The sequence below is a fragment of the Ranitomeya imitator genome, chromosome 4, assembly GCF_032444005.1.
Source record: "Ranitomeya imitator isolate aRanImi1 chromosome 4, aRanImi1.pri, whole genome shotgun sequence".
Classification (NCBI taxonomy): domain Eukaryota; kingdom Metazoa; phylum Chordata; class Amphibia; order Anura; family Dendrobatidae; genus Ranitomeya; species Ranitomeya imitator.
The window spans coordinates 569,882,272-569,904,728 of record NC_091285.1 but is presented as its reverse complement, the minus strand read 5'-3'; the positions used below and the strand labels follow the sequence as shown (position 1 = coordinate 569,904,728).

Genomic DNA, 22,457 nt, shown 5'->3' with positions numbered 1-22,457 from the left:
GCAGCATCAGGCGGAGTTAAGTAATGAAGCAGTTAACGAGCTCACCAGAACACCTGAGGGAGGAAGCTCAGAAGCTGCAGTACCACTTGTGACCACAGGAGTGAATTCAGCCACAGAATTCACAACATTTCCCCCAATAGCACTAATTCAGTATTGAGGAAGATTCGGGAGGACAGAGCAACGGTAATCATGATAGCTCCCTTTTGGCCGAAGAGAGCATGGTTTCCGTGGCTGCAGAAAATGTCTATAACAGACCCTTGTGTTCTTCCAGATATCCCAAACCTTTTGAGTCAGGGGCCGGTAAACCATCCGCAAGTGAAAGACCTGCATATGACGGCCTGGAATTTGAAAGGGAACTTCTAACCAAGAGATGATTCTCTTCAAACTTAGTTTCTACTCTCTTGTTAAGTAGAAAGCCAATAACTACTAGAGCGTATGGGGAGGTCTGGAGGAGATTTCAGTTTCGGGTGCCAGTTTATCGGGAGAGATCCCAATTCAGAAAGCGCTAGAGTTCCTTCAGAAGGGGCTGGAAAAAGACTTAGCAACAAGCACACTTAAAGTTCAAGTGGCAGCGCTAGGCGCCCTTTACAACTACGACTTAGCGGGGAATCGCTGGATAAAAAGATTTATTAAGGCCTCAAATAGATCTAGACCGGTTGTCCACCACACTATACCTCCCTGGGATCTAAATTTAGAACTTTCTGCACTGACTAAAACACCTTTGGAGCCTTTGTCACAAGCTTCTTTAAAAATAATATACCTCAAAACCTCTCTTCTTGTAGCACTAACGTCGGCTCACAGAATTAGTGACATGCAAGCTCTATCAGCATACCCGCCTCTGACCCAAATACTAGATGATAGAGTAGTCCTTAAGACCGATCCATCCTACCTTCCTAAAGTGGCGTCACGTTTTCATAGATCTCAAAAGATCTCTTTACCCTCTTTCTGTCCAAACCCCAGAAATAGAAAGGAAGAACTCCTGCACACACTAGATGTTAAAAGATGCTTAACCCAATATCTAGCAGCCATGAGGGAGTGTAGGAGGGATAGGTCTCTGTTTGTGTGCTTTCAGGGTCCAAACAAAGGACATAAAGCATAGAAGGCCATGCTGGCGAGGTGGATAAGGGATGCCATCATCCTTTCATATTCTCTGTGTAATGAAGCCATTCCAAAAAGGGTCAGAAGCCACTTGGTCTTCTCCCTCTACATTTTTTAAACACTACCTACTAGACCCGACTTCTTTTTCAGACCTCACCTTTTGCAGTAGGGTCCTGGAGGCAGTGGTCCCCCCAATGTACATTCTATGAAATTCTCTCCATGGTGCCGTCATGGGGGTAGGAAAATATCGTACTTACTTACCGATAACGGTATTTCTCTGATCCCATGATGGCACCCGTACATTCCCTCCCTTCATGTGTGGGTGTGCACACTAAGTTTAGTTATTAATATTTAGTCACGCGGTGCCTCTGATAAGCCTAAGATTCAAATATTTTTTGTTTGGATAACCATTTAAGTTACAGCTGAAGTTCTGTTAAGAATCTGTAAAACTGATGTGGGAGAGAGGCCTTTTTCACCTGTAGGTTTCCTGTCCCTGAGGGCGGATCCCTCTGTTTCTGTGGTGCCGTCATGGGATCAGAGAAATACCGTTATTGGTAAGTAACTACGATATTCTGTTCCACCAGGACTGTGCCCCTGTGCATGAAGCAAGGTCCATAAAGGCACGGTTGGGCGAGTGTGGTGTGGAAAAACATCAAGGACCCACAAAGAGACTCAACTCAACCCCTATCTAACATATTTTGGGATCAGTTAAAACAGATAGACCCTTTTATCCAACAGCAGCATCTGACAGAAAAATTCTCCACTGGATGAGTGGACACACATTTCCAGACACCCCTAAATCTTATAGGAAACCTTCCCAGAAGAGTTGGAATATTTTATCTGCAAAAGAGGACTAATCTATATACATAATTGTTTAAGGGGCACTTCCGTCTCTCTGTCTGTCCTTCGGTCACGGATATTCATTGGTCGTGGCCTCTGTCTATCATGGAAATCCAAGTCGCTGATTGGTCGTGGCTGTTTTGCGGCGACCAATCAGCGACGGGCACAGTCCGGAAGAAAATGGCCGCTCCATACTCCCCGCAGTCAGTGGCCGGCGCCCGCTCCATACTCCCCGCAGTCAGTGTCCCCGGGGCTCCGCTGCTTACTCCCCGCAGTCAGTGTCCCCGGCGCCCACTCCATACTCCCCTCCGGTCACCGCTAACACAAGGTTAATGCCGGCGGTAACGGACCACGTTATGCCGCGGGTAACGCATTCCGTTACCGCCGCTATTAACCCTGTGTGTCCCCAACCTTTTACTATTGATGCTGCCTATGCGGCATCAATAGTAAAAGAAAGTAATGTTAAAAATTAAAAAAACAAAAAACCTGCTATACTCACCCTCCGTTGTCCGCTGAACCGCTCGCGCCTGCCGCCATCTTCCTTTCCCAGCGATGCTTTGCGAAATTACCCAGAAAACCTAGTGGTCTCGCGAGACCGCTAAGTCATATGGGTAATTTCGCAAACCATCCTGGGAACGCAAGATGGCGGAAGCCGCGCGCCCATCTGCACAGCGCCGTTGGATCCCAGGAAGCAGAGAGACGGGAGCAGCGACCAGAATGGTGAGTATGTTCAACTACAAGGGGCCCTCGGATCGTTAGGTGAGTATGTTTATTTTTTTAACCTGTGAGATACGTGGCTCGGTAATATACTACGTGACTGTGCAATATACTACGTGGCTCTGTGCTGTATATGTATACTACGTGGCTGGACAATATACTACCTCGCTCTGCAATATACTACGTGGCTCTGTGCTGTATACTACGTCGCTGTGCAATATACTACGTGGCTCTGTGCTGTATACTACGTGGCTGTGCAATATACTACGTGGCTCTGCTGTATACTACGTGGCTGGGCAATATACTAAGTCGATGGGCAATATACTACGTGGCTGGACAATATACTACGTGGACATGCATATTCTAGAATACCCGATGCGTTAGAATCGGGCCACCATCTAGTCTACTATATAATTGTCTAAGGGTCACTTCCGTCTTTCTGTCCTTCTGTCTTTCTGTCTGTCACGGATATTCATTGGTCGCGGCCTCTGTCTGTCATGGAATCCAAGTCGCTGATTGGTCGCGGCAGCCATGACAGGCAGCTGGCGAGACCAATCAACGACGGCCACAATCAGATTAGTCCCTCCCCTGCAGTCAGCGCCCGGGGCCCGCTCCATACTCCTCGCAGTCACCGCTCACACAGGGTTAATGCCAGCGGTAATGGACCGCGTTATGCCGCGGGTAACTCACTCCGTTACCGCCGCTATTAACCCTGTGTGACCAAGTTTTTACTATTGATGCTGCCTATGCAGCGTCAATAGTAAAAACATCTAATGCTAAAAATGATTAAAAAAAAAAAATTATATACTCACCTTTCGCGACGCTCCAGTGACCGCTTCATGCAAGCGGCAGGTTCCGGTGCCAAGGATGGTATGTGAGAAGGATCTGCCATGACGTCACGGTCATGTGACCGCGATGTCATCACAGGCCCTGCGTGAGAAGGACCTGCCATGACGTCACGGTCATGTGACCGCGACGTCATGGCGGGTCCTTCTCGCTCAGGGCCTGTGATGACGTCGCGGTCAGACGACCGCGACGTCATCACAGGCCATGCGCGCCTGCGCGAGAAGGACCTTCCATGACGTCACGGTCATGTGACCGAACTACAAGGGGCCCTCGGAAGGGGAGTATATGTTCATTTTTTAACCTGTGACATACGTGGCTGGGCAATATACTACGTAGCTGGGCAATATACTACGTGACTGGCCAGTATACTACGTGGCTGGGCAATATACTATGTGGCTCTGTGCTGTATACTACGTCGCTCTGAAATATATTACGTGGCTCTGTGCTGTATACTACGTCACTGGGCAATATACTATGTGCCTGGGCAATATACTACGTGCCTGGGCAATATACTACGTGGGCTGCGCAATATACTACGTGGACATGCATATTCTAGAATACCCGATGCATTAGAATCGGGCCACCATCTAGTTCTATAATAATGTCGATTAATTTATACTGGGATGTAATAAAAGCTCCTGTAGGTGTAATGTGCCGGTGTACCAATGCTTTTGTCCATATAGTGTATCAGTCTTGCTCACAAGTCATGGCAGCTTCATATGGACACAGTAGAGAACAACCACCTCTCCCTCTGTATCAGTATTAAAATAATAATGGACGACTTGGACAGATGCTGGCTACTGTAACCTATTGTGGATTTTACTTGTGCAAATCTGCTGTTAAAATACACAGCTTCTCTGACTCATGTACGCCAAAGATATCTTTGCCGTCAGAGCACAGATTGGCAGCGGGTCTTCTGACCTGAGCGGCCAGTCTGTGCATTATGGTCGATATCGTCCTGAAATCCACAGATGTCTGAATGAGCCTTCAGTTAAGACTAGTTTCACACAAATCCGATTTTCACAATCGAATTAAAGTCTGCGATCTCTGGATCGGCCACGAGTCTCCAGATTTGAACTCGACAGCTTCATTATTTGTCTAAGAGCTTGTTGAGTTGGAGTGAGGAGAAATGTGGCCATTCTGAACATGGCAGTGCCTAACCAGACTAGGTTTAGAGTTCAATTGTGGGAAAGGTTGTGCGAGTAGGTGGTTCCTGTGTAGGGGGGAATCTATAAAGAGAATAATGGTACTAGGACCTGGAAGTAAGGCCGGGGTCACACTTGCAAGTGCAATACAAGAGACTCGCGCGAGTCTCTCGCCTCAGTACCCGGCACTCGGGCTGGAGTGTTCAGTTGCATAGAAATACATGCAGCCGCACACTCTGGTCCCGAGTGCCGGTGGGAATTGAGGCGAGAAACCCATGTGAGTGTGACCCCGGCCTAAACGTGAGCGACATAAGCACACATAAAATGAAGATAATACTTAGAATTAGGGCATTGAAAATTAACGATAAGCAGATATCGCTCTGTAAAGTCCAGAAATATTGCTGAATTACCAAGCTGTGCCAATGAACCAGGTAAAATCCAATGCTTTATTATTTTTGTGGAGGTTCTTTTTTTTTTAACACTTAGACAATGAAAGGTAAAAAATTAGTGTGTAAAGAATATTTAGGACTCGTATTAACCACATGTATCCCAGCCAGTCCACTGCAGGCAACACGTGAACAGTTAATTCCCTCCAGATTTGGTCTTCATAAACTTGGCTGCATAATAACCCAATGTGGACCTTGTGTTTGTATCGGGGGAATACTGCTTTGTAAAATATACATCTACCGGCAGCTGATCCTGCTTTATAAGGCATGTACATTAAGGCAGAGCGTAACTACAAACTGTATAAAAGAGCTTTATGAATGGGAGTTATAGAAGAAGAGCGGACGTGGCTAGAAGTGCCACGTGGAGCCGATATAGGCAGGGAGCTACTATGGGCTTAGAAATACGCTGTAGTTAGACAGAAAATATACTGTGATATGTATGCATTAAAGCTATTAGGGTGCCATCTCTCCTCTCAGTATGAACCACACATCTTTGGCTACAATACCAACTTAATTGGCTAAAAGTCCTTACAAAGTTGCATATGTATTAAAAGACCTACGTCCTTTGCTGTTTGTTATAAGCAGGTACAGCAGTGGTGTGTTAATGGCAGACGGATCAGCCAGCGCCTCCTGTGGTCGTCTCTGGGATAGACGCGGAGCGTTATCCTGCCCTCCTCCACCCCCCAGCACACAGCTGAAGTATGAGGTCACAGCATGCGCACTGTTAATCCTGTGTGTATTATACACAGAGCTCCTCTTGTGTTCCCGTATGTGGTATAAATAGAGCCAAGGAGGAGGTGGAGAGACCGCGTCATGGTCTTCAGAGCACTCCAAAGTTAACCCTCTTGTGCAATATCGACAGGAACGGTAACCAGGGTTTAGTGCAATCACAACTTGTAGCTCCATTCTTCATAGTTTGTATCCATAAAGGAAAAATTAAGAGAGACTTTCCAAACTGCTGGGTGCTGGCATCTGTCAGAGTTGGCATCAGATCTATTTGCCTTCTGGAATACACTGTAAGACTCCCGCCCCGCCACACAGGCACACTCTGTAAATCACCCTGTAGAGGAGCCATTGAGACTTTACAGTACCGTCTCCTGGTGTCTCCTCCAGGTGAAAATAGGTCATGGTTTAAAAATTCTCTTCTAAAGCATAAAGAACGATTGACCACTATAGGTGGATTTTTCTTCTTTTTAAGGTTTATAGGTTTTGGAACTGAAAATTGGCTGGACCTTGTCTCAAACATATTTGGTCCTAAAGAAAAGGACCCCGCACCTTCTGATCAGTGGTGCCCATCCCGTTGTAGTCCGCTGCCCCCGTCCCCGCTGCATGTCTGACTAGGAGTCCAGCAACGATCCTTTACTCTTTATTCTCAGGTTTATTAGGGTTGGGGTGCAACTTCTGATAATGAGCAGCAACCCTAGCGGTCGTGCTGCCCGTTTATGATGCGCTTCTTGCCGTCCCCATTGGATAACGGCTGCTCCTCATTTTCTTCACTGTCCTCTTCTTCATTGTCACTCCGATCATCACCAGACATCTGCACAAGGATAGGAAGAGTGGTTTATAACAGGTTTACCAGGGGTAGAAATATTAAGCTAGGGGCTCATGCAGACATATGTTTTTCATGTACGAGTTCTACCTGCATTTTTCACTGATAGAACACATACACATTACAATTATGGGGTTGTTCACATATGCATGTATTTTTTAAGGAATAAGTGGTCAGCATAAAAACAAAGATGCACGTCTGATTTTAATCTAAGTCTCGGATCAAAATTGCCAAGGCAAGTCTATAGGTCCTTGAACATTACGGCCAACACACAGATGTCGTCAGTGTGCAATCCGTGTATTGCCCATTTCTAATAATGTGATGAACATGAATTCCCTTTAAAATAAATTTTAGTCACAAATCTCTAAAAAAAAAAAAACACCTTTTCAGTGGTTTTAGGCAAAAAAAAAAAAATTGCCAAATAAAATGTTTTGACCAAGGTCTAGCACATACCTTATGATAGGCCTTATCTGTCTCCTGCCTTACTGTGGAGGTTGACACCCTAGATGTACGATTTTGACACCCCCACTCAACTAAGGCTATCCCTCACTGCCCTATCTCACCCTATGTTGAAAGGTGGGAAAACAGTAATTTAAGAACAGATGAATAAAGCAAAAAAATGGTCAAAAAAAACAAAAAAAAAAACAATATAAGTAAACAATCAAAAATAAAAACAATAAACAGCCTTAATAGAGCAGTGACCTTTGGGTTTAACCCTATATTAACTCCAAGATCCCATTGGCACAGGATATGATGAATACAAAGCCAATATTCTGTTTAAATACATCTGTATTTTAAACAGTATTATTCATATATTCCCTGCAGCAAACGCTGCTGCAGGGAAGATATGAATCGCCGATTCAGCACCAGTGGGGGGGACAGCGCTTAAAGGGAACCTGTCACCCCGAAAATCGCGGGTGAGGTAATCCCACCGGCATCAGGGGCTTATCTACAGCATTCTGTAATGCTGTAGATAAGCCCCCGATGTTACCTGAAAAAGGAGAAAAAGACGTTATATTATACTTACCCAGGGGCGGTCCCGCTGCTGGTCAGGTCGGATGGGCGTCTCCGGTCCGCTGCGGCGCCTCCCATCTTCTTTCCATGACGTCCTCTTCTGATCTTCAGCCACGGCTCCGGCGCAGGCGTACTTTGCTCTGCCCTCTTGAGGGCAGAGGATAGTACTGCAGTGCGCAGGCGCCGGAAAGGTCAGAGGCCCGGCGCCTGCGCACTGCAGTACTTTGTCTGCCCTCAACAGGGCAGAGCAAAGTACGCCTGCGCCGGAGCCGTGGCTGAAGATCAGAAGAGGACGTCATGGAAAGAAGATGGGAGGCGCCGCAGCGGACCGGAGACGCCGATCCGACCTGACCAGCAGCGGGACCGCCCCTGGGTGAGTATAATATAACGTCTTTTTCTCCATTTTCAGGTAACATCGGGGGCTTATCTACAGCATTACAGAATGCTGCAGATAAGCCCCTGATGCCGGTTGGGATTACCTCACCCGCGATTTTCGGGGTGACAGGTTCCCTTTAATGTAGCGCTGTCCCCTGCACGGCACACGGACTGCACACGGACAACGTCCGTGTGCGGTACGTGTTTTACACGGACCCATTGACTTTAATGGGTCCGTGTAATACGTGCGCTCCCACGAACACTGACATGTCTCCGTGTTTGGCACACGGCCAAACACGGAGACACGGTCCGCAAAAAATCACTGACATCTGAACAGATGCAGTGATTTTTATGTGTCAATGTGTGTCAGTGTCTCCAGTACGTGAGGAAACTGTCACCTCACGTACTGGAGACACTGACGTGTGAAACAGGCCTAAAAATGGACACATGGACCAAACACTGATGAAAATCTGACCCATTTTTTCACATACATAAAAATAATGGACACCTGAATAAGGCCTAGCAGCCAGCTTTAGACATGTCTATTTCAAGCACATTTCTGCCCCCTGTTTACACATGCAAGCACTGGCCGCACAATTGGTTTAAGGACCCCAACTAACAGCTTCACTGGGATCTATAAAGGTGTCAGTTCAAATGCTCAGACGAGTTGGATCCTTAATACAGGAGCACAAAATAGTCTGCTATACGCACATCTGAAACTCCACAATCCAATAAAGCACAGGACCACTCTTACAAATGATATACAATCATACTTTTCTGTAAAGGAAAAATCAATTGCATAATGGAAACTTCTGCTTAGATCTAATATATTTTAATAGCAACTTCCTCCCTATTATCAAGATCTCTGCTTGCTATCAGGGAATTTAGACACGAATGGTTTAGATCCTGAGGCTGAAAAGCTGTCCTGGTCACATCCATTGACACAGGCGCACGGCTGATTGCCGTGCGTTAGGGGTTATCTTTTTGTAGGTTTGTCAAAAGGTAAGTGTACCATATAGTTTCATCAGACAATGGTGGCATAGTACCAATGTCCGACTGGCGGGATTCTGTTGTGACCCCCGAACTTTAACTAGAACAAAAGGGCATGGGTACTAGGAAAGTACAGCTCCGCTTGAGTCTCCATATGGCAGCACCTTTCCAACCCCTGTGCTAGAAAAAGTCACTAACGTCTGTATGGCAGCACTTTTAGGCGAGGGTGAGATACCAAAGCTGTAAACCGGAGGATATGTTTAAACAAGTGCCATTGTTGCCCTCTACAGATGAGCATGTCACTCCCGCAGGGCGGCTGAATGCAGAACATTCTTTTGTTCTTCTCACAGAGCTGGTAAGTTTCCTGCTGGCAGTGCTTGGCTCGTGTAAGATCTGTGGCTTATTGCAAAACTCTGCTTTTAAATCCTCACTTGGCACATACACAAAGAGCGAGAGCATAAGCCTCTGACTGCTTGCACATGCAAGGGTCTCCGTTCCCCCAGCCCTGAAAATTGGCCCCAATAAAAGGGGAAGTCAGTACATTTATAATTTCACTTCATTAATAGAATGGGGCAGATTTCTGAAAACTCTTTGTTGCTCGCAGCTGCCAATCACAATGAAACTTTCAATTTTCCCGAGCAGCTTAGTAAATGAAGGCTTTCCCGAGCAGCTTAGTAAATGAAGGCCATATTTTGTTAGACACTGTTGATAAATCAGCCCAGGCGCTCTGAACACAGTAACTGGATAAAGACATGATAAGTTTTAAAATGTGGCCATGGACTGACTCGATCTCAGGCCATATGTGGCTCCTAGCCGATGGTGCTCTTATGCACCAATAAATGAAGTCTAGCTGACCTAAACTGACCAAAGACCATTCTTACCCCCATTGTACCGTTCACATGAGGAGCAATCCAGGGTGCCTATGTAAAGTGAGCCAGGCCGTAAGAAAACGCCATCTTATCGGGGATTGATGTTATTACCAGACCGATATCAGGTTTTAGGCCACAGGCACATAGCAGAGACACGAGACGTTACTTATCTACCATGTTGCCTCTCCAGAACACAGTATTAGGATTTCTTCACACAACGCGTTCGCTCCAAAAGATGTCTGAAAAGATTCTCAGAAAATGCTTGACTCTTCTGATTAATTTCTATTGTAAAACCACTTTGTTGTTCGTATGTTTAGCCTTTTGGGCGTCCTTTAACTGCTTCAAGTTTACAAAACACAAAGGTGGTTAAAAGAAGTGAGTAAACCTTTCCCCAGGCATTTTCCGCTAGAAAGATGCTCCATACTTTACGATGGAAGTCAAAGGCTAGACTGAAACAATGCCCAGAAGAAACGTTGGCAATGTTTTGAGCATTTTGTAAGAGTTTTCACCTAAAAAATAATAGTATTTTAATAGATTTAAAGGTAACCGGTCACCCCCCTCAGGCGTTTGTAACTAAAAGAGCCACCTTGCGCAGCACTAATGCTGCATTCTAACAAGGTGGCTATTTTAGTTATGCTCCCTGCAGACGCTGAAATAAACGCTTATAAAATGTGCCCACTCATACCGTGAAATCGTCCCGGGGGCGAGTCTTTCCCCCCTAATCAGACGCAGCACAGCCGTCACTCCGGGCCTCTGTGCGCCGCCTCCTCTTGCTTCATTAGCGTTCCCGGCGCCTGCGCTGTAAGTATTTTTTCCAGATATGCACAGTTGCGCTGCCCTTTGAACTTACAGCGCAGGCGCCAGGGACGCTAATGAAGCAGGAGGAAGGAGGCGGCGCCCAGCGCGCACAGGTCCGGAGTGACGGCTGTTGATTAGGGGGGAAAGATCCGCCCCCGGGACAATTTGACGGTATGAGGGAGCACATTTTATAAGCGTTTATTTCAGCGTGTGCAGGGAGCATAACTAAAAGAGCCACATTGTCAGAATGCAGCATTAGTGCTGCACGAGTGGCTCTTTTAGTTACAAACGCCTGAGGAGGGTGACCGGTTCCCTTTAAAAAAGTGGCCGAAAATCACCCAAAAAAATAAAATAAAAAATGTTTGCAGAAAATACCAAAAGAAAAAAAAAAAAAAGGTTAACAAAACGCTTCAGGAAACCCTAACAGAAAAAGCTCCAGATAAAAAAAATAAAGCTGACGTTTTCTGAAGAGGTTTCAGTGTGGAAAATTTGTTGTTTTGATCACAGTAAAAAAAAACAAAAAAAAAAACAACAACATAGAGTGAACATCCCCTTACTGAGCACTGATTCTATGGCCAATTTCATCTCCAAACCGGGCACGGGTCTCCTGACCCAAACTTAATAGCCTCATATATGCCCATGTGGCTGTTCACGTCAGGAGGCTCGTGGCCAATCCAGACACCGCATTCCGTACTTAGATTGGTATTGTCTGAAGTGTGACAGCAGCTTTTAGGAGAATACCGCTGACATATGGCGTCCAAAGGAACTATTGCACCATTTTTACCATCAGATTCATACAGACCCCAACAAAAAAAACTCTTCCATTTTTTGAAAATTAAGAATGTAGTCGGTTCCTATACCCTTCTACAGGCAACTTGCTAATATAGGGGATAATCATAGTGGTAAATTAGTAGTGTGCATGGGGACTTAGTGTGGGAATACAAACAGGAGGCCATGTTGTTGGCTATCATAGAAATCAGATCAAGCAAATGCCTATAAACTCCAAAGCCAATGATGTACATTCCGTGCTGTATATCTGCTGCACGGGATGACCAGGCTGAAGACACCACAATGCACAATGTCAGGATTGCATAGGGCAGAGTGATGCATCCATTCTACCTAAAACAGAACCTGGATCCCAAAACAGAAGCCCCTGTGCACATTATACTCTATGTAAGATCCACACGGCGTACAGCCTGGCTGTAAGCTTCTTCCGCTTTCCAAGAATGGAGGGATGAAGGGTCATTTTGCCTCGCAGTCTCAGCCTATACTCCATTATAAAGAGTGACATAGTGGTTATCATTAGAACTTACATTTCCTGAGATCATTTTGCGCACCATCCTAAAGATAAGGTAAGCCCAGTATATATGAAGGAACTGGAGGATGAACATAACCATATTGAAGAAGTAGTAGAGGAAGAAGCGCGGGCAGTAGTACAGGGGATACACCACCGTTGCATAGATTATCCTGTAAAACAAACATGTTCGTTATTTCTTGTACAAGTAATGCTGTGCTTTCTGTGGCTGGGCTCTACTGTAACTTTGTACAAAATCACAGAAAATTGGAAGTCTGACATTTTATAACCATAGGGACCGCTACATAAGTGGTCCGAAAGACTTTCAAATAGTTGCAAAATATTTGCGCAATGAGGAGTTGTGCAAAAATTGTGCAACTTTTGGCATATGCCGCTTAATGAATTCGGCGCATCTTATTCCTACACGTGCCTCATTAAGACTCAATTACGAGACGTCAGTGTTAATGACTTGAAGCAAAAATCCTTAGTGACGTTGGATGGTACCTTCAATAGTTGGTGCCAATGAGTTTTCTTTCCTTCTGGGAAAGTTCTTTTCTGCATGTTTTTCACACTGACTGTTGCCAATAAGACTCCGCACACAACTGGTGTCCATGAAAGGGTAATCCTAATCCTATCTCATACATTTAAGGAATATCCACAAGATATGTCATGAATATTTAATAGATGTGGGTCCGGAATCTGTCTTGAGAATGGGACCCTGTAGCCTGCTGCTTCCAATGACAAGGTGGTCGGAATTCCCATAGAAATTAAAATTTAAAAAACTTCTGCACTGTCAGTGGCACATGTCAGGGCCTCGTTCTCGAGTTAGATCCCATAAATGAGATCTACATCTAATATACAATTACGTCACACCCTGTAGATATGCCATAAATGTACAAGATGGACATCCAGCCTTTCACCCCCCAGAACGAATCCATATACCAGTATGATGCTAATTCCTGTAGATCAGATTAACTGCAGCTTTCCATCACTATATTGCACTGCAGTGGCGGTGTGCACTTTTTGCAGAAATCCATACACCCTCTCAACTTCTTCATTTGAGACTTTATGCGCAAGGAATATAATTTCTAAACCTTTCCTTTGTATGTTTTCCTTATTCCGACTTATGAGAAGTGGAGCAGAGAACAAATCTGTGGTTCTTCACCGGCCTTTATCACAACCTTCATCCAATAATGTGATAAGCTCCTAGATTCCAGCCAAGCCTATCTTATAAACTTTCTAAATTTTTACGTCGATCAGATGACTTAGTACATTCAATGATGGGAACTTACCAGAAAGGGAAGACAATGAGCCGACTGATGACAAAAACAACTGCGAATACGGCAAAGAGAATGTTGCAAGTCTTGCTCCACTTAGCGTAGCTGCACATTTTAGCGGCCTTCAAAAAGAACAAAAGGCGAGATTCTAATCAACCAGGATATTTGTACAAAAATATAAAGCTGCTGCCAACAACATCTTCACTTTACCTCTAGCAAAACATCTGAGACATCGTGCACCAGCAGGGTCAGAGTTCCCACTCGGATATACTTGACTCCCCATGAAAAGTTCAATAGGAAAATGGTGGCCAAGTGGTGAACAACCTGTACCATGAAGTCCTGCATTAGGAAACAAATAGTCAAGAAAGCAGAAATAGAATATGCAATGTTTAAAAAAAAAAATGATTTCTGTCAAATGGAAAGTTTATGATATTATTGCTTTGCTCTCGTATTAAGTGTAGAGATAAAATCCCCAAATTTCCTCCAGTTTCCTTATAAATTCATGGGACGTTGCTGGATTTACATCTTTAGTCCTCAGAAAAGTTTTGATTTCCTGTGTCTTCAGTAGCTTAAAAACACATGTAGGGTTGTATTCAACCGAAAGAAAGGACCAGCAGAAAGGATGATCAGGAAATCCTGATAAAAAAATAAAAAGTTTCATGCTGCTGCTATACAAGGTTCTCTTACCTTCCGCCTAACATCAGAGGCAACGCTAAATAGCAGGGACCAGTAGAAGCCCAATTCCATCACATAGTACCAGTATTGGGACTCCAGAACTTCCTAAAATAAGAGAAACGGGGATTATGGTTACTGTGTATTTACAGCTGTAAGATCTGCTGCATTTTTCCACATCTGTAAGTTAATAAATGTAACAAAGATATCATCCAGGCATACATTGCTTAAAGGAGTATTCCCATCTCCAAGATCATATCACAATATGTGGTAGGTGCAGGGCCCGACTGGCAATTCTGGTAGATGCCAGAAGGGCCGGTCTGGTTGTGGGCTGCCTTGTCTGCTACGTTAACTGAATCGGTGTTATCAAGACACCCACACTGTTAAGAGTTGTGATAGAGCACAATGCTGCTGACTCCGTCACTTACCCCAGCAGGCCACAGGTATCATTAGAAATATTGGTCTTGTAGTAAATCTTGCTTTCCTCCATCCAGGGTAATATTAATAACATATCCCATCTGGTTCATGGGGACGAAGACAACATGAGCATGTGTGATTTCAAATGCCAGGGCTGAATTTCAGCCCCAGTCTGTACCTGGGTAGGTGTAATATCAATATTAGCAAATATATCCAATTAAAAATGTGGTATAGTTCTTCAGATTTGCTATGTCACCTACCCCATGTGCAAGCATTGCAGAAGCTTAGGTATCCATGGTTATGATAACTCATATAGTGACAGACAGCTCTTAGTGGTCATAACTATGAATACCTAAGCTACCTGCACATGGGGTAAGCAACACAGCGAATCTGAAGAACTATACTAAATTTCTAATTGGAGGTATTTGCTAATAAAATTATTATTACACCTACTATATATTGGGATAGGAACTTGGAGATATGAATTTAATGGGAATTTCCATCTCGTACGAAAAAAATAGAGGAAAAAAAAGCGTATTTAGTGTTTTTTTTTTACTTTTAAATGAGATCCAACAGAAAAAAAAAAATGGAGGTGCATTATGTGGAGCCCATCAGCATTGCCAGGAAGGATATAGGAATGCTGTATGATAGACAGAACAATACTTCTTATTCCCAATATAAGCGATGCTAATTAACTTTGCTCTAGATCAGTGTTCCCCAACTCCGGTCCTCAAGAGCCACCAACAGGTCATGTTTTCAGTATTACCTTAGTATTGCACAGGTGATAGTTGCATCACATGCACAGGTATTAATTCCATCACCTGTGCAATAGTAAGGAAATCCTGAAAACATGACCTGTTGGTGGCTCTTGAGGACCGGAGTTGGGGAACACTGCTCTAGACGAAGAAAGCCATCTGAGATCCATCTGCAGACTGCAGTGTCAGAGTTTCTGCCCCTCATCAGCGCAATGGAAGGTAATGGTTGGGTGAATGGCATGCATTAGACACAGCTCGTTGGGTGATGCGAGAGGCACTGGTGTTCACTGAAAAAAGCTAATAGATTACTGTACATCTATAGTGGATTTTAAGCACTTCAAGTGAGGGAGCAGATCGAAAATTAGCTTTTAAGAATTGGACTTCACTATTATAATACTGTATAACTTTCATCATTAGTATTCTAGCTATTAAACTGCACTGTCACAGAACAATTATCCTCCATGATTTCTGGCAGGTTTACCAATAGTCGGGAACCAATAGTATATAGATGGAAGTTGGATAGGGACCACTGGACCAATCAGTATTTAATTCCTATCAGAACAATCTCCTACTATCAGAATTCGGCTCTGTCGATTTTGGTTATCGTACCTGCTTTGGGTATCCTACCCATACTTCCCACACGTCGTGAAACCAAGGTTTCTGCAAAAGAAAAACATCTTGTTACAGTGAAACACCCATTATAGCAATATAAAACGGTATAGTTAGCACGCCCGGCTGATGGTAGGAAAAGTGGTTACTGCAGTCCTCCGGAGTTATTAAAAGTCCCACACTGCTGGAGGAGCACATCCGAGAACGGACGTGGTCTCAGGAAATGCTAGTTATTCAATTATTATTAAAACTAGGTTCAACGGAGAAGAATAGTTACATTAATGTACTACCAGGTCCAGTAAGAGCAATTAGCAATGAAAATTCTTCAATCGAAACGCAAGAACAATACGTACAACAAAAGCTGGAGTCCCTGTGACACACCGTGAGTGTAAGTTCGGATAACTTTTTTTTTTTTTTTTAATCACCTGTCCATAGGTGGCCGCTGGGACCCACTCTGATCAGCAGAATGGGGTATTTGTAATCCCAGTACAGTGGAGCGGCAGTGCACATGCCCAACCGCTGCTCCTTTTACTCACCATAGAGCTGCTGAGCGCTGTACTCATCTTTTTTCCAGTAGCCCCATAAAGAATGAACGGAGAGGCGTCCATACTGGCAAGGCATTTTCTAACGGGGATAGAAGTTATCTGTTCCGGATATAAATTCCCCGATTTACTGATCAGTGCGGATCCCAGCAATCAGCAAGTTATCACCTGTCGTACAGATCGGGGATAACACAGGCGTCTCTTGGGGCTCTCTAGTGAAGAATGAGGCTGCTAACACTGGAATAAAAGACATCTCAAAAAAAGGCAAAGTATCAACAATCGCATTGAGCTGAAACGTCTCACTGGTTAATAAATGGTTAACTGCACGGGATGCACTGCCTGACTCTAGATCGGATGATTGTTGGACCACATCCATAGAGGCGTGAACACACTCGATGCAATGGTTTATTTCAACTTTAATGCATTGGCATCTACAGAGGTCAAAGCATGAATAATAACTTACATCATGGAGAACAGCAATTCCTCCGATCAGGGCGCACAAGTAAAAGGTGAACCTCCAGCTGGAGAGGAAACAGATGTGTAGGAGTTAGTTAGGTACCAGTGCTGCCTGCCGACCCTCCATGACTGCATGCAGTATAGAAAAGGCTTCTGGCTATACAGTGTACAACCAATGTAAAGCGCTGGTTAATGCCAACTATCTGAACTATTAGCCAAACCTGTCTGCACAAAGCACTATTACTTGCCAGCCTCTATCTTGCTCAATTCACATGCTGCATACAAAAGGTACGGAAAGTATTCATACCCCTTTAAATTTTTCACTCTTTGTTTCATTGCAGCCATTTGGTAAATTCAAAAAAGTTCATTTTTTTCTCATTACTGTTCACTCTGCACCCCATATTGACTGAAAAAACAGAAATGTAGTAATTTTTGCAAATTTATTAAAAAAGAAAAACTGAAATATCACATGGTCATAAGTATTCAGACACTTTCCTTAGTATTGAGTAGAAGCACCCTTTTGAGCTAGTACAAACATGAGTCTTCTTGGGAATGATGCAACAAGTTCTTCCTCTGCCATTCTTCCTTGCAGATCCTATCCAGCTCCGTCAGGTTGGATGGTGAATGTTGGTGGACAGCCATTTTCAGGTCTTTCCAGAGATGCTCAATTGGGTTTAGGTCAGGGCTCTGGCTGGGCCAGTCAAGAATGGCCAAAGAGTTATTCTGAAGCCACTCCTTTGTTATTTTAGATGTGTGCTTAGGGTCATTGCCTTGTTGGAAGGTGAACCTTCACCCAAATCTGAGGTCCAAAGCACTCTGGAAGAGGTTTTCATCCAGGATATCTCTCTGTGCTTGGCCGCATTCATGTTTCCTTGAATGGCAACCAGTCATCCTGTCCCTGCAGCTGAAAAACATCCCCATAGCATGATGTTGCCACCACGTTTCACTGTTGGAATTGTTTTGGACAGGTGATGAGCAATGCCTGGTTTTCTCTACACATACCACTTAGAAATATCACCAAAAAGGTCTATCTTCGTCTCATCAGACCATGGAATCTTATTTCTCATAGTCTGTGAGTCATTCATGTGTTTTTTTAGCAAACTCTATGCGGGCTTTCATATGTCTTGCACTGAGGGGAGGCTTCCGTTGGGCCACTCTGCCATAAAGGCCCGACTGGTGGAGGGCTGCAGTGATAGTTGACTTTGTGGAACTTTCTCCCCTCTCCCTACTCGATCTCTGGAGCTCAGCCACAGTGATCTTGTGGTTCTTCTTTACCTCTCTTATCAAGGCTCTTCTCCCATGATTGCTCAGTTTGGCTGGACGGCCAGGTCTAGAAACACTTCTGGTGGTCCCAAACTTCTTCCATTTAAGGATTATGAAGGCCACTGTGCTCTTAGGAGCCTTGAAATTCTGTTGTAACCTTGGCCAGATCTGAGCCTTGCCACAATTCTGTCTCTGAGCTCCTTGGCCAGTTCCTTTGACCTCATGATTCTCATTTGGTCTGACATGCACTGTGAGCTGTGAGGTCTTATATAGACAGGTCTGTGCCTTTCCAAATCAAGTCCTATCAGTTTAAACACAGCTGGACTCAAATGAAGGAGTAGAACCATCTCAAGGAGGATCACAAGGAAATGTACAGCATGTGACAAAAATAAGTGTCTGAGCAAAGGATCTGAATACTTATGGCCATGTGATATTTCAGTTTTTCCTTTTTATTAAATTTGCGAAAATGTATACATTAGTTTTTTTCAGTTAAGATGGGGTGCAGAGTGTACAATAATGTGAAAAAAATGAACTTTTTTTGAATTTACCAAATGGCTGCAATGAAACAAAGTGAAAAATGTAAAGGGATCTGAATACTTTCGATACCTACTGCAGAAATCTCTGGAGTTCTATTCATTTTCATATGAATGGGATTTTTGGAATTCTGAAAGCACCATTTAGTTGACAGTTGCAGAAATTTCTACAACAAATCTGCCCCATGTGACTTCTTCCTTAACCCGTTCCCAACGAGAACACCTATTTATTATATTTTAGGTCATACAGTGAGGCTGTGTAATGTCTGTCACATGTGCTCAGTGTGAACCTGCTCTGATCTATGAAGAACACAGGGCACCAATGTCGAATCTGCCACCAATCTTTATGTTTTCTGGCAAATGCTAATCGCCCTGCACAGTGTTGGGCTGTAAGCCCAACACCCACTTGTGGACGGTGGCCCTCATACAACTTTCATGGAGTCTGATTCTGACAGTTTGAGCAGACATATGGATGTTAGTGGCCTGCTGGAGTCATTTTGCAGGGCTCTGGCACTGCTCCTCCTTGCACAAAGAAAGAGAGAGTGGTCCTGCTGCTGGGTTGTCCCCCCTCCACGTTTCCTGGTGTACTGGCCTGTCTCCTGGTATCTGCTCCATGCTCTGGACACTGTGCTGACAGATACAGCTACACTTCTTGCCACAGCTTGCATTGATGTGCCATCCTGGATGAGCTGCACTACCTAAGCAACTTTTGTGGATTGTAGACACCCCTCATGCTACTGTACCTCTAAGGGCAGACAGACTGCCGTATTTCTCGTGCGAGAATCGCATCATAAACCTCCTACTGGCTGTCGGCTCTCCTGACCCAAGCTTGACAGCTGCATAGTAATCCATCAAGCTGTCTTGCTGAGGTCAGGAGAGGTGCCAGGCCAGTCCATGCAGTTCGATGCGATTCTCGTATGAGAAATACAGCAGTCTGTCTCTGCCCTGTGGGTGAGAGAAATGACAAAATGCTAAAATGTCAGAACAGAGAAATGGTCTGTGGTCAGCACCTGCAGAACTACTCTTTTATAGGGGTTGCCTTGCTAATTGCCTATAATTTCTAACTATTGTCTGATTAATTTGCACAACAGCAGGAGAAATTGATTCACAATTGGTGTTGCTTCATAACTGGACAAGTTGATTTCACAGAAACGTGATTAACTTGGAGTTACATTGTGTTGTGTAAGTATTCACTTTATTTTTTTGAGTAGTGTATATTTCTAAAGGTGCTATTGACATGAAATTCTCACCAGATGTCAGCAACAACCCATCCAATCCACACAGGAAAAAGAAATCAAACCATAGATGTCCATAAATTAAGTTATGTGTAATGACGAGACAGGACAAAAGTATTGAACACACTTACTGAAATTTTATTATTATTTATTTATATAGCACCATTAATTCCATAGTGCTGTATATGTGAAAAGGGGTTACATACAGGGTTATAGATATCGTTAACAGTAAACAAATTTACAGTGACAGACTGGTACAGAGGGGAGAGGACCCTGTCCTTGCGGACTTACATTCTTCAGGATAATGGGGAAGATGTTAAATGTATTAAAAGTATTTAATACTTTCTACAGAAGACTTGGTTGTTGACACCTTCAAGTCATTTCCTGTATGGAGAAACTAGTTGCATGCATTGCTCAGGTGTGATTTTGGCCCACTTTTCCACACAAACACTCAAGGTTCTGGGCGCTCCTTCTATGAACTCTGAGCTTTAATTCCTCCCATAAATTTTCTATTGTATTCAGGTCAGGTGATCGGCTGGGCCATTCTAGCAGCTTTATTTTCTTTCTCTGAAACCAATTGAGAGTTTCTTTGGCTGTGTGTTTGCGATCATTGTCTTGCTGAAATGTCCACCCTCATTTCATCTTTATCATCCAGGTTGATGGTAGGAGATTTTTATCGAAAAATGTCTTGGTACATTTGAAAAATATTTAGAATTGAGAGTCCTCAGTGGTTGATACCTTTTAATGGCTAACTGAAAAGATGGTAACAAATTGCAAACTTTCGAGACTACTCTGGTCTCTATCAGGCATAAACTAAAACAAATTCTGGAGAATCACATATTTATGCACAACACATCACAAGAAAAAAACCATGGATATGTTTTGTGTTGTGCATGTGTTATGCATAAATATGTGATTCTCCAGAATTTCTTTTAGTCTATGCCTGATGAAGAGGCCTGTGTAGTCTCGAAAGCTTGCAACTTGTTACCTTTTAATGGCTAACTGAAAAGATGGTATCAACCACTGAGGACTCTCAATTCTAAAAAAAAATTCAATCTACTGGCTATCATGGTACCAAGATATATATCTTTCCTGTATCAAATTGGTACATTTGACCATTCATCCATCCTTTAATTACCTGAAGTTTGCCATTTCTGCATGCTGAAAAACAGCCCCACACCATGATGTTCCAACTTCAAACTTCTTTGTTGGTATGGTGTTTTTGAGGTGATATGCAGTGCCTTTTGGCCACATCTGACTAGACTATATTCTCCAAGTATTTCCCAGGCTTGTCTATGTTGTTGAGCAAACTTTAATTGTTACCATCCACCTTTCGTGTCTCCCTTTTTCCTGAAAGATTGTAAGCTTGCGAGCAGTGCCTTCATTCCTCTTAGTATTTGTTGATCTATGTGTTTATGGTTATGCTGTAATGTCTGTGGTCTACCGAAAGAGAACCAACCATAAGTCCAGTATGAAATAATTTTTATTCATATAAAATTTCTAATAAAAACAACAGTATTTAGGGGGAAAAAAACAGTGCAAATATAGCTTATAGGTCACAGTGCCTTAATCTATATGGTATAAAAATATTGTATACATAAGAAAAAACAGGGACGTCTATCCAGGAGGCAAGTATTGTAAATATAGTTAAATAAACCACAAAAATATGAAACATTTTAAGGGATCACACTCAGTTATGTGAGTGAACAGCAAGATATCAAACCATTGTGTCTCACTTAAACAATCAAATGTAAAAAAAAAAAAAAAAAAAACTATAAAAAGGTGAGTGTCAACCTCAAAAAATAACCAAACAGCAACAAAAGTATATACTATGTGAGATGACCAGTCTGTCCAAATCGTGAAACCACCATCAATCAAAATATAATAAACATTTAGGTGTGTTACATGTTCACAAAGTGACGGGGAATATAACTATAGTGAAGGACAAAAAGTGATAATAGTGAAGGAGGAAGGATTGGATATCAGTATAAATGTTCACTCACAATAGGTCTCTGGATCCCGGGCTCCTGGATGGCGTCCTCCCAAACGCGCGTTTCGGCTCTTTTGGTCAGGGGGTGAGCAAAAAGAAGGCAAAAGAGCTGAAACGCACGTTGGGGAGGACACCATCCAGGAGCCCGAGATCTATAGACCTATTGTGAGTGAACATTTATACGGATATCCAATCCTTCCTCCTTCACTATTATCACTTTTTGTCCTTCACTATAGTTATATTCCCCGTCACTTTGTGAACATGTAACACACCTAAATGTTTATTATATTTTGATTGATGGCGGTTTCACGATTTGGACAGACACTGTCATCTCACATAGTATATACTTTTGTTGCGGTTCGGTTATTTTTTGAGGTTGATACTCCCCTTTTTATAGTTTTTTTTTTTTTTTACATTTGATTGTTTATCAGTGAGACACAATGGTTTGATATCTTGCTGTTCACTCACATAACTGAGTGTGATCCCTTAACATTTTTCACATTTTTGTGGTTTATTTAACTATATTTACAATACTTGCCTCCTGGATATACGTCCCTGTTTTTTCTTATGTATGCAATATTTTTATACCTTGTAGATTAAGGCACTGTGACCTATGAGCTATATTTGCACTGTTTTTTTCCCCCTAAATACTGCTGTTTTTATTAGAAATTTTATATGAATACAAATTAATTCATACTGGACTTATGGTTGGTTCTGTGGTTCTCTT

At 43.3% G+C, this 22,457-nt stretch overlaps 1 protein-coding gene across 5 annotated transcripts in view; it reads right to left on the bottom strand.

The window, feature by feature from the left end:
- Positions 1-5,073: 5,073 nt before the first annotated feature.
- Positions 5,074-22,457, bottom strand: part of CERS3 (ceramide synthase 3) — a 226,499-nt gene continuing 209,115 nt past the window's right edge. For all 5 annotated transcript variants that reach the window (XM_069766311.1, XM_069766310.1, XM_069766314.1 and 2 more), the window contains 7 exons: positions 16,717-16,774; positions 15,712-15,762; positions 13,946-14,038; positions 13,469-13,597; positions 13,274-13,380; positions 12,001-12,154; positions 5,074-6,629 (listed from right to left, as the gene is read on the bottom strand). In XM_069766311.1, coding sequence (XP_069622412.1) covers positions 6,513-6,629; positions 12,001-12,154; positions 13,274-13,380; positions 13,469-13,597; positions 13,946-14,038; positions 15,712-15,762; positions 16,717-16,774 — 709 coding nt within the window. In that variant the 3' untranslated portion in view covers positions 5,074-6,512. The remainder of the gene's footprint in view (positions 6,630-12,000; positions 12,155-13,273; positions 13,381-13,468; positions 13,598-13,945; positions 14,039-15,711; positions 15,763-16,716; positions 16,775-22,457) is intronic.